The following is a 12,427-nucleotide window of genomic DNA, read 5'->3' on the forward strand; positions in this document are numbered from 1 at the left end:
CTCCCACTGCTTGGGCATAATTCTATGGTAGACTTCAGTGTTTCTTGATTATATGGGGTGTTATAATTTCCTGATGACTGGTTATGTTATTTATAATGCAGAGGGTGTTAATCCTTTGGTGATTAACACTCTATTTGAATTACCAGGGGTCAAAGGTACACTCTTTTATTTCGGTTCTTTTTCAGTGTTTCTTCCTTTGATATATTTTTTTACTGAAGATTTTGTGTTCTCTGGTTTATCTGAAAATTACTTTGAGGTAATTTGGGGTGGGGGGAGGAGAGGAGCATCCTTGTTCCTTAGGGGCCCAAGTATGTTGAAGCTGTAGTCGTTAGAACATAAATTCTCTTTGCAATGAATAGGTCCACCAGAAATCCTCCATTTAAAAATAGTGAAAATCTCTTAACTGAAAGAAGCTTAGTTAAAAGCACATGGAAGAAGGCATTCCCTACTTAGCCTCTAAAAGAGTAGATATCTACCTGTGTCTCATTTAAGCCATTTTGGGAGGATTTATTAGAGAGAAGGTTATATATGTGTGTGTGTATATAGATGTATATGTTAAATTGTGTGTATGCATACATATAGACACACACACACTCTGTAAGGTATAAATATATATGGCTGTCATTTCAGGTGATGTGGAGATACTGTAGAGTTTCTTGTCCAGCAGCCAGCTGTCTCCCAATTACTGTGTTTTCAGAACTGAGGAGCTATATTAAAAGCTTTGAATTCCTACAAAGTTTGTGGCTGTGCAGAAGTTAGCCTTGCCCTAGTATTTCAATCCTTTCTCTAAATACCATGGTCTTTTTTGTGTTTTGCTGAGCTGTGTTCCTCACAGGGCTGGAGCTGGTAAGAGGGAAGCCGTGAAGGCTTTTTGCTGTTTTGTTTTTCATGCAGTCCCAGGCTTGTGTAACCGTTCATACATCTCCAAGAGAATTCAGTTATGTGTCCAGGTTTTCTGAGTTGCTGCATCCAACTGCAAAGACTTTCCAGTGGTCTACAGCAATTGTCAGGGTTTACCAAAGTATGCTGTGACACTGGCTGTGCTCCCTCTATAAAGATGACCATAACACATTCCTTGACTGCAAATGCTGAAGTAGATGTTCCACTTGGCAGTTTCTTCCTGCTGTGGGCGATCCACCTATTCCAACCCTGGAAAAGTATGAGGATGGCAGAAGATGTGCAAGAGTTCCCTCACTGGCATTTTTCCACTCTAAAACCTCTCTGGTAGTACCTGAAACTGCTAGAACCTGGTTACAGGAGAGTTGTGTTGATACAAGGTAGCCCCCTGCAATGTTTATTATTGCATATAAACACAGAAGGTGGTCAAAGAGCGAGGAAGGAAACATTAATGTTAGGGAGCCGAAAGTGGAAGGAGAGCAGCTCGTCTGGTGGGGTCAGTATTTCAAGCTTCAGATTGTGGTATGTCCTCAGCTCAGATGATGCTTGGGAACTGTAGAGGGATATGATAGCCTGCCTCTGTGTTTTCCAATAGAGGCATAACTGGTCTGGACTTGATGTTTTAAGAAAACTCAGCATCAGACTAGGCTGATCAAGTGTTAATAATGTATCTTTCGCAAGGCTGGAACATGAATTCACTGGTGTATTAAATCTCTGTTTTAACTCAGTTACCAGCTATGGGCTTAATGCCTCAACTGCTGGATGAAGTCGTTCAATCTGTCAGAAACTTGAAACGTATTACAATAATCTACATTTAATCTACGTACCAAATCTGTGGGTGTTGCTCTACAGCAGATAGGATGATTATTAAATAAGTGGAAGCACAGAAGCAAGATGCTCCTGCCCAGCTACTCATTTGATGATTTTGTTGTACTGTCTGTTGCGTGCTAGCTTTCTCTCTGCTTTTCTCTCTGGTGTTTTGCTCAGAGCTCTGTGAGGTGCTAAGATTAGTGCTGGTTTGCTTTTGTCATAATCTTTCATGTTTGCTGTGACAGATAGGTGAAAAAGTAGTATTTGTTCTGCTCCAGCATGCAAGGTATCCAGCTCAGACACTGAGGACAATTAGTCCTATGTTGTGGGATAAAAAGCAGACATGCTAAAATTTTAGGGGGACTTTTTTCCTGTACATGCTCCAGGGGGAACACTGCATATAGCACTGTGGCTTCCTACATGACTTTTCTGTTTAAGATTGTTTAACTGCTTTCTGCCATTCAATTGCTGGCCTGTGGTTAGCTTTATTTCTCTTGTACAAATACTAAGCGCTACACTGGCTTCGTTCCTCCTTTTTTTTTGGTCCTTTAGTGTTCCACTTATATTTTAATAGTTTCATTTACACTTAGAAATGTTTTTTCTACTTCTGCAGAGAGATGGTGAGTAGTCTGGCACCACAAAGTGTATGGAAAGCATAAGAACTTCAAGGAGGGTTCAGTAGGAGGCAGAATTAAAGGCTAAGGTGGTTATGTGAGTGGAACGGGGAGATAAATTGGGAGGAAATAAGTTGCAGGAAAGAGGGAGGAACAGAGAAGGGAAACAATTGTAAGAAGGAAGATAGTATAACAAAGTGAGAGAAGGGTTAAAAAAGAGAGAAAAATGGGCATAAAGATAATGGAAATATGAAGAATCCTGGAAATGCAAGAGAGAGTAGTAATAAATTAGAAAGTATCTGTTCTTTTTAGACTTTATTTGTAGTCAGCATAATGAAGTTAATGTGAAAGTTGATGCCTCATCTTTCAAAATTATTTTTTCTTTCCTTTCTGTTACTCCTTGAAGTTAGAAGTACCACAGTAAGTGATAGAACAGGAAAGAGAAACTAGGCAGATATTTGCTTTTATGGATCAAAAGAACTATAAGGTATTAATATGAAGATCTGAATTTTTATCTGTCAAACTTGTTGGCTGCAGCATTTAATAGGGTCTTGCTCTGGGAAAATTAAATATGTGAACTACTAACAACTAGTGATGCAACTAGTTAAAAATGTGACTATTGTGTGAATGTATTATTTCACTTTATATGTCAAAAATAGTTTTCTGTCTACTGGCATATTTCTGAATAAACTTTCTTGAAGGAGGAGTTGTATTATGGTCTTACTGTAGCAGAACATTCAGCCTGAAAGTCTGCAGATATAACATTTGCAATACTGTGTATGTGTGAAATTTTAAGTGATGAGCTGCCTGATCAAAACCAGAATATATTTTTTAGTAAAACTTGTTATTGGTTTTCTGTAAATCCATTTTTACTACTACAAGGGGGGGGGGGGGGGGGGGAAAGAAGTGGGGAGGGAAGAGAATTAGGGGGTAGCAAGAAAAGGGTGAAAGAACATACAACTGAAGGTGTAACTTAAAGTTATATAAATATCAACACTTTAAATGTGAATAATAAGATCCAGCTTGGTAACTAAGATTTGCTTCAGGAAAGATGGAGCAAGTTGTTTGCTGATTTGGCTGGTATAACTAGAACAATGTACTTAGCAGTTTTTATATTAAAGATTTTGTTGTGTATAAATATATGTTATATTATAATTTTGCTAGTCCTGTTTCAAAGTCTGCTGAAATCTGCTTGACTCCTTTTAACATCTGTCACAAACAGCTTTATTTTATTGAGGTGAACCATAAATATTAGGTGAAGCGCTGCAATCTTTTTTTCAAAACAACCATTTGAAACGTTTGCATAATGGACTTAATTAAATAACATGACTCTCTCACTAGGGCTATGAATCTGTTACTTGTGATGCTCTTTTTTGGTGACTCTTTCCATAAGTGGGATTCATGCAATTAAATTAAATTTGTTACTAGACATTCAAAGTATGCAATTTGAAATAAGCTGAGATGTACATCAAAAATATTAAGTATTTGTATCCTGTTTTCATGTTACTGTTACATCTCCTTGTATGCATGTATCAATCACGTTAACCTTTGCTGTTTCAAGAACTAATTGCTTTTTTCAAATATATTTTAATCAAAAAACATTTTACTGCTTATTTGCACAGTACAACTTCTAAATCTAAGACTCTACTGGGGTCAGAAGATTGTAGGTAGTCTATACAGTGTTTGAACTGGTACTCCAGTTCCTGGTTTCCTGAGGATAAATGTGATTGCTCCAATATAAATGTTTTAGATCTCAGTGACAGCTGTGGAAATTAAACATAGCCAGCAAAATCTATTTTCTGTCTAGCTAAGTAAAGGAGAGGACAGATGAAAAAATTCCCTGGGTGAATGAATTCTTATGAACAGCGATGAATCTTTTCCTTTTGCTATATTAATTTAATTTTATTCTAGAAAAATAAAAAGTCCAACTTGGGTTTCTTTATATGTTCTTCATAGTCAAGTTTATCGTTTAAAGGTGAAAAATTTAGAATATCATTCCTAGGCCATGTTGTAGAACACATTGCAAACACTTCTCTAAACATGGGCAAAATTTACCCTTCAGGATAGTTTCCAGAGAGCTGCAATGGTCCGTGAATGAAATAGGCTTTAAAATTCCATTAAAATCTGGGGTTTGGGGAGAGGAGAAGGATTTCCAGTTTCCCAGGAAGTTTGTTTCTCCTATTTTATTATGAATGGTGTTCTGTTTTCAGAGGCTTATGTTGAGTCTCCTACAGAGAATTCTCTTTTTTAAACATAAGTTTTGATACCTGCTTCAGAAAAAGGCAGAATTTTCTCATATAGACTATGTAGCAGTTTTGCACTGAGAAAGAATAAGCAGAGAGAGACTACTCTGCCAAAAGGTAAATCTTTGAGTCATGTTCATCAGAATTTTATTTTTTTACTGAGGTATGTTCCTGGCTTCTGTAGTTCTGGAGAATTCATTTTCCCTTCTAGCATCTCCTCAGGCTCTACCTGCATCTTCACCAAACCTGCTCAGTCTTGACAACTGGTTGGAGTCCACTATTTGCAGAGGAGACTAAACAACTCTGCCTTTTCAGGTGGTTCTTTCAGTTAAGGCTTGGAGCACTTCAGCATGCTGTTGTTAATAAGCTTACACTACTCCTCTCTGGGCCAATTCTTTCTTGTTTCCACAGCAACTTTTAAAATAACTCCATCTAGCAAAGTATGCTGTGTAGCAATTCACTATTATAAGTAGTTTGATAGTCTTTTTCATGAACTATACCAGGCACTGGGTATTTCTGTTTGGGCTGAAGACTCAAAATGAGCTATGGATTGCTCAGTTGTTCCATCTATTATAATTTTTTTTTTTTTCTTTTCCAAGGTGGGGGAATTAATGTAGGTTGTAGCTCAGAAATAAGGCTATGTGATATTATTTGTGTATTTTAAAAAATCAGTATATTGTGATCCATAAGATATATAGACCTTTTTTGTGGAAAAAAAAAAAAAGCTCTCTTTAAAAAGTTTATTGCAAAGTAAATGGTTAAAATGGAGCTGCAGTTACTTGAAAGAGACAAATATACATTCATTATTTCCTGAGTATGTTGTTTTTATGGGAAAGCAAAGGAAGCAATGGCTGCGTGTCATTAAGGAGTAGTAGTGGAAAGCGGTGAAATGAGCAATGAGACTTGTAAAGTGTCATGAAAACTGAAACACCAGGGTACAAAGTACTGCTTATCCTCACAGATATGGATACCATATGGTAACATGAAGGGAAATGGGGAGTAGGAGACAAGAATCCTATTATTCCTCACACTTTTATTTGCTTGCTATTTGCTTTGGGCAAATGACTTAAGAAGTTGTGCATGAACCTTCTTCTGGTACAGTATTTATTGACAAGACACCTGTCTTCCCCGATAGGCTCCTTGAAGTTTCCTTGGTGTCATTCCAGCTTTGGCACTTCTGATTATAATTTTATTGTTGTTTTTCTAATAGTTCCATAATAATCTTTTCTTGACTGTTCCTGGGTTGAAATCTGTGTTTATTTTCTGGCACTATAACCCTTTCTTCTCTTACAGCATTTCACTTACTTTCCTTGAGAAAGGCAATCTGCGATGACTGTGTTAGTGCTGTCCCTGATATCTATGCCTTCTCGTTTTTCCTTTACCTCCAAGTTACCATCTCTGAACAACTTTCCACATCTCTCTTTTAAATATCTTTGGAATCGAACGGACTGATTGAGAGTGCTTTACTAGCAGACATTGAAAGGATTTGGCTTCTGGAAAGACTGCCATGTCCATGTGCCTTTGAAATGACACATAGGGGGAGATCCTCTGTCAGCACTATAGGGGCTGCTACAGCTGTGAAAAGACTTTTGTCACATCCTCAGCTGCTTCCTCCTTCCCACCTCCTAAACTGCACACCTCTCCACTGGCCAGAGTTTTTTTTCACTTATAACTGGTTTGTATTAGTTTCATATTTCTCTGAAATTAACAGATTTTCCTTAAAAATTGCTAATCTAAGTCTACCAATATTCAGTAGTTATCTTCACTGTAACAGGTGTTTAAAATGTCAATCCTAGCATCTTTCACCTTTGCTCTTCTGACTTCAGTGTTTGTGAAACTATACTTGAAAATTTCTTCTGATGATGTCCTTCAAAGTTAATGGTTGGTTGTTAAGATGAAAGCAAGAGTGTTGTACAACATGTAAAACCAGAGTATGCTTACCCGCTGTCTTTCATGGTTACTTACATTGAAACTTTCAGCTATTTTGCCTCACTGAGGGGCCTCTGAGGGGACCATTAGTGTATTTGGTTGTGCCCTCACCTAAGGTTGTGGAAATGAGCAGCAAGAAAATGTGCTTCTAAGTGCAGGTCCTTTTGCCATAGCAATGGGTGCTATATCAAGGGAGAACAAGAAAACCTGCACAGAAAGGTTGTATGGGAGGGCAAGAAAATTGTGCAGTATTTAACAGAAGATGTTATAAAGGGAGCCCCTGATGCATAAGTTTTATGCTTTGTGTGTTGTAATTCTGAAAGTTAATGCTTCGTGTGTTATATCAGGCTGTTGTGGGCATGTAGTGGCAAAATTACAGATAATAAATTACTACTCTTCCTACTGAAGCTATATAACCTTCTCCTAATTTTAACATCACAAAGAAATGCAATTTAGTGGCTCTCTATGCTATGGAGTTTAGTGCATATATTTGAACTTCCCTGCAGTCTAGGAAAGCTGGCATTTTAAGAAGTATTTCATAGTTACAAAGATTACCATTACACCACTATAATGATTTTGCAGTGCTTTGCTAAGTGGAACACTAGCCTATTTGTGGGGCAAAAGTGTCCAAAGGACATCCTAACTTCAGTTCTCTAAAGAAGTGCTCCATATGACACAGCATTAAGGGATAGAATCAAGCCAATATATTCTCAATTTTAGAAACAGGAAAAAAACTGAAATATGAAGCTATTCCCACTAGAAATGTTGTAAATCTTACAAAATATATAAGCTTTCCTCTTCGACATACATCAAAGGCATAAAACTTGGGAGATTAAAATATGTTTTTAATCTTGGTTTGATGAGCAAAACTTTCACTGTAATATTTATTATGAGAGGCTCTACTTGTGTTGCCTCTTCCCTTTGTTCTGTTTATATATGACTTCCTTTCTTCCAAAAAAGTAGGAAGTATCGCTTTCACAAAGCCGAAGGATATTGCAATGGTTTGTTCATTTAAGCTGAATCGTAGGCCCACGTGGCAGACACAAACTTTTCTTTTATTGTCCTGGGTCCCAGAGGAAGAGCAATGCTTTCTGATGGCTTCCCATGAATGCCTTTCATTTGTGGAGGAGTTTCAGTGGCTTGTGCTGACTGTACAAAGATCAAACAGGCAGGAAAATTGTGGTTTTGAGAAACTTAGCCAAGATCTTTGTTATTTTCTCAGAAGTTTTTCTTCTCTAACCCTATTTTTTAAGGACAATATTAGGACAATTAGTTATAGTGGTTGATGGAAAAAAGCTTGTTCTATCATTTTCTCTTTAGAATTTAAGTATTTTCTTTGCTATTAGAAAATTTGTAGGCATGTATAAAGAAAATACTAACCATAATTGCAGTCTGTCTTTATTGCATTTGGAATCAATGGTATCCAAAATTAAGCTTAAAAAAATGTTGTGGCTGCTTGGTCCTGCAATTTGATCTATACTGGGACACTGTGCCTGCAGAGTTTTGCTGAAATCACACAGGTTTTTTCGCCTGGGCACAAAGGTCTGACAAACAGACTTGATTAGGGATTTGACCTGCTGATGCCTCTTTTGTTTCAAGAACAGTTTTGTTTTTTTTTTTTCTCAACAGATTTACTTAGCGTTCTTCATAAAGATTTCCTTTTTACTTCACTGTTAGTAAACTTAAGTATTAGAAAGAGATGTGCAGACCACAACATGTTTTTAACTGCAGCAATGGCATGTTTTGCCAACAACATACAATTTTCATTGTGTTACTCATATAAAACCTTATGTTTGTCATACAAATTCAGCTTTTGTTGAAGGATTATTTTAATAAAACTAAAATGGCTTAAGTTTCTGAAGTAAAACACGTAGCATCTTTAGAGGTCAGATGTAGCTGAAACTTGAACAGCTGTACAACATGCATCCTAGATTGTTTTTAATTGTCTTCCCTTTCTCTAACAGCAGTAATTCTTGTTTACATTGTCAAGAACCTTTCCACTGAGCACAAGCGCACCATACTTTAAGGTCACATGCTTAACCCCACTGCACAGTTACAATGTAAATGGGTCCCCTTTGTTTTCATTAATGTGTGAGGGGTGGGTGCAAGGCGAGGCTGTTCACAAGGCTTAAATAACTTATTGTAAAAGTGTCTTAAAGAAAGCATATTTTGTCTCCATACCACAGTTGTTTAGCATTACTCTTGTGCATCCAACCGACAGCCAGTTTGGCAATGGATTTTTGTGTCATTTTGTTCTTTTGACCTGTGATACTTTTTTCTTTCTTTTTTAAACTGAGCTAATGGATTCACCTCAAGTAATACAAAACGAAGCAGCTTTTCCTCTTTCCTTTCCTGATATCTTAAAAGTAGCGAACAAAGCTGGAACTGCTCTTTTCCACCCAAAACCCTTTACCAGTTCCTGTCTGTGTGTTGATGTAGAGGTTTAAAATTAAGACTTGCTAAAAATGTCAAATTAAATTAGAATGCTCAGTACTTTTAATCAGTTTAAAAGCAAACAAAGTATAGCCTTTTAAAATAGTTTCATGAGTTTTAAGTAACCCTTGTGTTTTTCTATCTGTAGTCACTGATGTCTGGAGGTAAAATACTGTTGAAATCTTGCGAGTTATTTTGGTTTTGATTATCTAGAACTGGCCCTGAGTCCCAAGATTTTAGGTGATTTCAAACCCAGTGCTGATTGTAATTTGTGGCTGGCATCTGTAGTTGTTTTTGTAGGCCAAAAAAGTTGAAGTCATGCTCTTAAGTAAGAGCTGTACTGTGTCAAAAATCAAGCCCTTTTTTTGGAATATGTCCGTTCCAGGTTGCTTGCTTTTTTAAATATTTGGTTATAATTTTGGACCATGAATACAATTTAATTCATGTCTGGTTTTGACACACAGCTTTATACCAGCACATGAAAAGAGTATTATACGTGTGGCTGTGATCCATCCAATGTGATGAATTTGATCCAAGAGGGTTGTATGCAACAGTTTCTCTGTGTGTACTGAGTGTATACGCACTGAACGAGCAAGACAAGGGGAAACTATTATCTCTAGAAGATGAAGCAATAATACATGCTTATCAAAGCAGAACACTGTTCTGAATACAGCAAGTTGTAGCTTAGTAGGAATAGTACTTTGTTGGTTTTCAAACTGTGTTAATCAAGGTAGGAAATTGTTTTTTGTTTGCCAGCTTGCAGCTGAGACAAAAATAGGGACTTTCCTGAGGTGAAAGCTCTTGAGTGTGAAGTTAAGTTTATAGTATTCGGTTTCTGTATTTTAAAACCGAAATGTTGTGACATGTTTTCATGAATGATTATCAAACTATTTTTCCTCATAATAACTGCTACGCTTTTAGTCTTTGGACAGAGAAATTTTGTCTTGGGTTTTAATTTTCTTACAATTCGTCTAAACTTTCTTCTTTCTTTTTCATAGGTATTATATATAGAGCAACTTACTATATCTAGTGGCCTCTCCAGTATGAGAATAACTGATTTGACTTACTCATAGAAGTTTAAAAATGGTGATATCTGCCAACCTTGAAAGAAGATTTTTTTAATACTCAAGAACATGATTATAGTTTGTATTAGAGTAGTTCTGTCTGTTAATAAACATTTAAGAAACATTTTTGTGAAACAAAAAATAAATGTATAGCATTTAAGACTGTAAATAAGTAGTACAAAAAATGTAAGTCTTCCAGCATGCAGTCTTCTTGACAAGAATTGTTGATGAATGTGAAAAAAATCAATCAAATTCAACAACCAACTATTGTTAAAAGGCCGTACATATGCTAATGGAAATGGTTTTAGCTTATTTTTTTTCCTAAATGAATGTAAAGTTATCCCTGAAAATTGACTGGGTATTTGTGAAAAGATTCCGTAATAACATCTTAAATAAAAATTTTAAAAGAAAAAAACTGCCCACAAACTCCATAATCCAAATACTGAAGAGAGACACCAGTTTTTTATCAAATGACATGTTTTCAACTTTAAGAAGAAAAATATTTTTATATACCACATTAATGGTTTGGATGATTGTTCATGTAGACTGTATCTCTTCATGTGTGCACTCTGAATGCTGTGAAGTGTGATTTGCCCTGTAGTGTCATGTTAAAGCAGAATGTGAAGTAGATAGATGGTAACATTAAATGGAGATTTAGAGCTCTAGTATAGCTTGTCATGATGTATCTTTAAGGGTAGCTGCCTTTGTATGAGAGAACACAGGTCAAACCCTCCTCCACAAACTGCTACTTTTCCTTTCTGCAGCAACCCAGGAGATTGGAAAGCTCTTTTAGGTTAGTGGAGAACATCTCCATTGTGGCCTGTACTCACTAGATGATTGTGAAAGACGCTTGGCCAGTTGATGTTAATACATCCTTGACATTGCTCTAATTTTTACTAGTGAATTAACTGATCCTTTTCGAAGAGTGCAGAGGTGATTAGGCAGCCACCTTTGACCTCTCTCAAGTTGGACTTTGCAGCTGAACTTGAGAACCCATATCTTATTTCACGTGCCTATAGACGGAAAAGTCAGATAGCGAGGCAGGACCTGTGAGTGTTGCAGTGTAGTGTAACAACGTATTGTTATGGGGTGTCACAGAGTAACAGTGTTTTCTGTTCTCCAACTTGTATTGTGATAGTGTGTGAGCACATCATGCAAATGTCATATTTATTGAATTGCCAGAATCTTCGGCATGTGACTTCTGTTTCAGAGAGTAATCGACGTGCATATGTTCACAGTGATATGTGGATCATGCTGTATGTTTTCTTTGTTAGGCACACGAATCACGTGATGAAAGTTTATTTTCCCTGATCGAATGCTGTGACATTAATGAAAATTGTCTATATAATGATCCCTGATATGGTGAAGTTTTCAAATAGTTGGCCGTTCAAGCTTTAAATTCTTTCTCAAATATTCATCTCTAAATACTTGAATGTTCATGGAAAATGAGTATGACAAATTGACAACATTTAGAACTTGATTAGACTCTAAATAAAAATATTTCCAGAAGTCTTTTTTTAATGCACTTGTAGGTGAGAGGAGATAAATTTAGAAATTTTCTTGACTGATTTATTCTGCCTGTGAGCTACTTCCTTGATATTTCCTTGTGTGTACTTTTAATTATTGGGTTAATGAGTTGATAATTTTCCTTTTAAGGTGAAAAATGAATCTTTTATTTTCTTTTTTCTGAGGAGATAAACTAATTACTGAGAACCTTATTGCTTCCTCCCTAAGAGTGTGAAACAAAGCAAAAATCCTTCCCCAAAATCAAAATAAAGTGAAAACTAACCCATATGGGATATCAGAAACATTAATGGAAGAAAAGTGGTACTTTGATAGCATGAACTGTTACATGTTGGTAGTTGTCATACCCATATAGCCATAACATTACATCTCTCTGATGAAAGGAAAACATGGGCAGAATCCAAATCTAAAGTCAAGGAAGTGTAGTGTATACTGTGGTCTTTTACTGGAACACAACTCTGTCAAAATAAAATAATCAATAACTGGCTATAGTTTGCATTAACAGGCTTATAAAGTGTAGGTTTTATAGAAATATTGCATTCAAAAGAACAATAAATAGCAAGAAATATTACTGGGTTCCTGGCATGATGGAGGTAGGCATCAAGAGAAGGAGAACCTCTGTGGAGAGTGACGTGTCTCAAGAGAAGGAGAACCTCTGTGGAGAGTGACGTGTCCTCAGAAGCAGGGGAGATCTGCCTGCATGTGCCATGAATTCATGCTCCGACTCTGTGTTGGCATCCTGCAGTTAAGCAGGATGTGACAAAAATGGTGACTGCAGGTGTGCAATCTGTGTAATACCTTGATCTGTGTACGGCTGTATAAAGCATATATGGGCATGCACATATAAGATTAGGCAGAGTTTACTTTGATATTAATTTTCTCTAATTTAGGAGGAGTGTTTTGGGTTTTTTTA

General features: G+C 36.5%; 1 protein-coding gene across 11 annotated transcripts in view; it reads left to right on the top strand.

Annotated features, from left to right (window-relative positions):
* The window catches only part of FTO (FTO alpha-ketoglutarate dependent dioxygenase), a 257,836-nt gene that overhangs the window by 93,198 nt on the left and 152,211 nt on the right, over positions 1-12,427 (top strand). Inside the window, exon 8 of one of the 11 annotated variants that reach the window (XM_074839994.1) lies at positions 9,925-10,478. The exons of the other annotated variants lie outside the window; for them this stretch is intronic. Within the exon in view, the coding sequence (XP_074696095.1) occupies positions 9,925-9,999 (75 nt within the window). The 3' untranslated portion in view covers positions 10,000-10,478. Of the gene's footprint in view, positions 1-9,924; positions 10,479-12,427 lie in introns of those variants that run through there. 11 annotated transcript variants of the gene reach the window in all.

This window comes from Strix aluco, chromosome 14 (assembly GCF_031877795.1).
Source record: "Strix aluco isolate bStrAlu1 chromosome 14, bStrAlu1.hap1, whole genome shotgun sequence".
NCBI classification, from domain to species: Eukaryota; Metazoa; Chordata; class Aves; order Strigiformes; family Strigidae; genus Strix; species Strix aluco.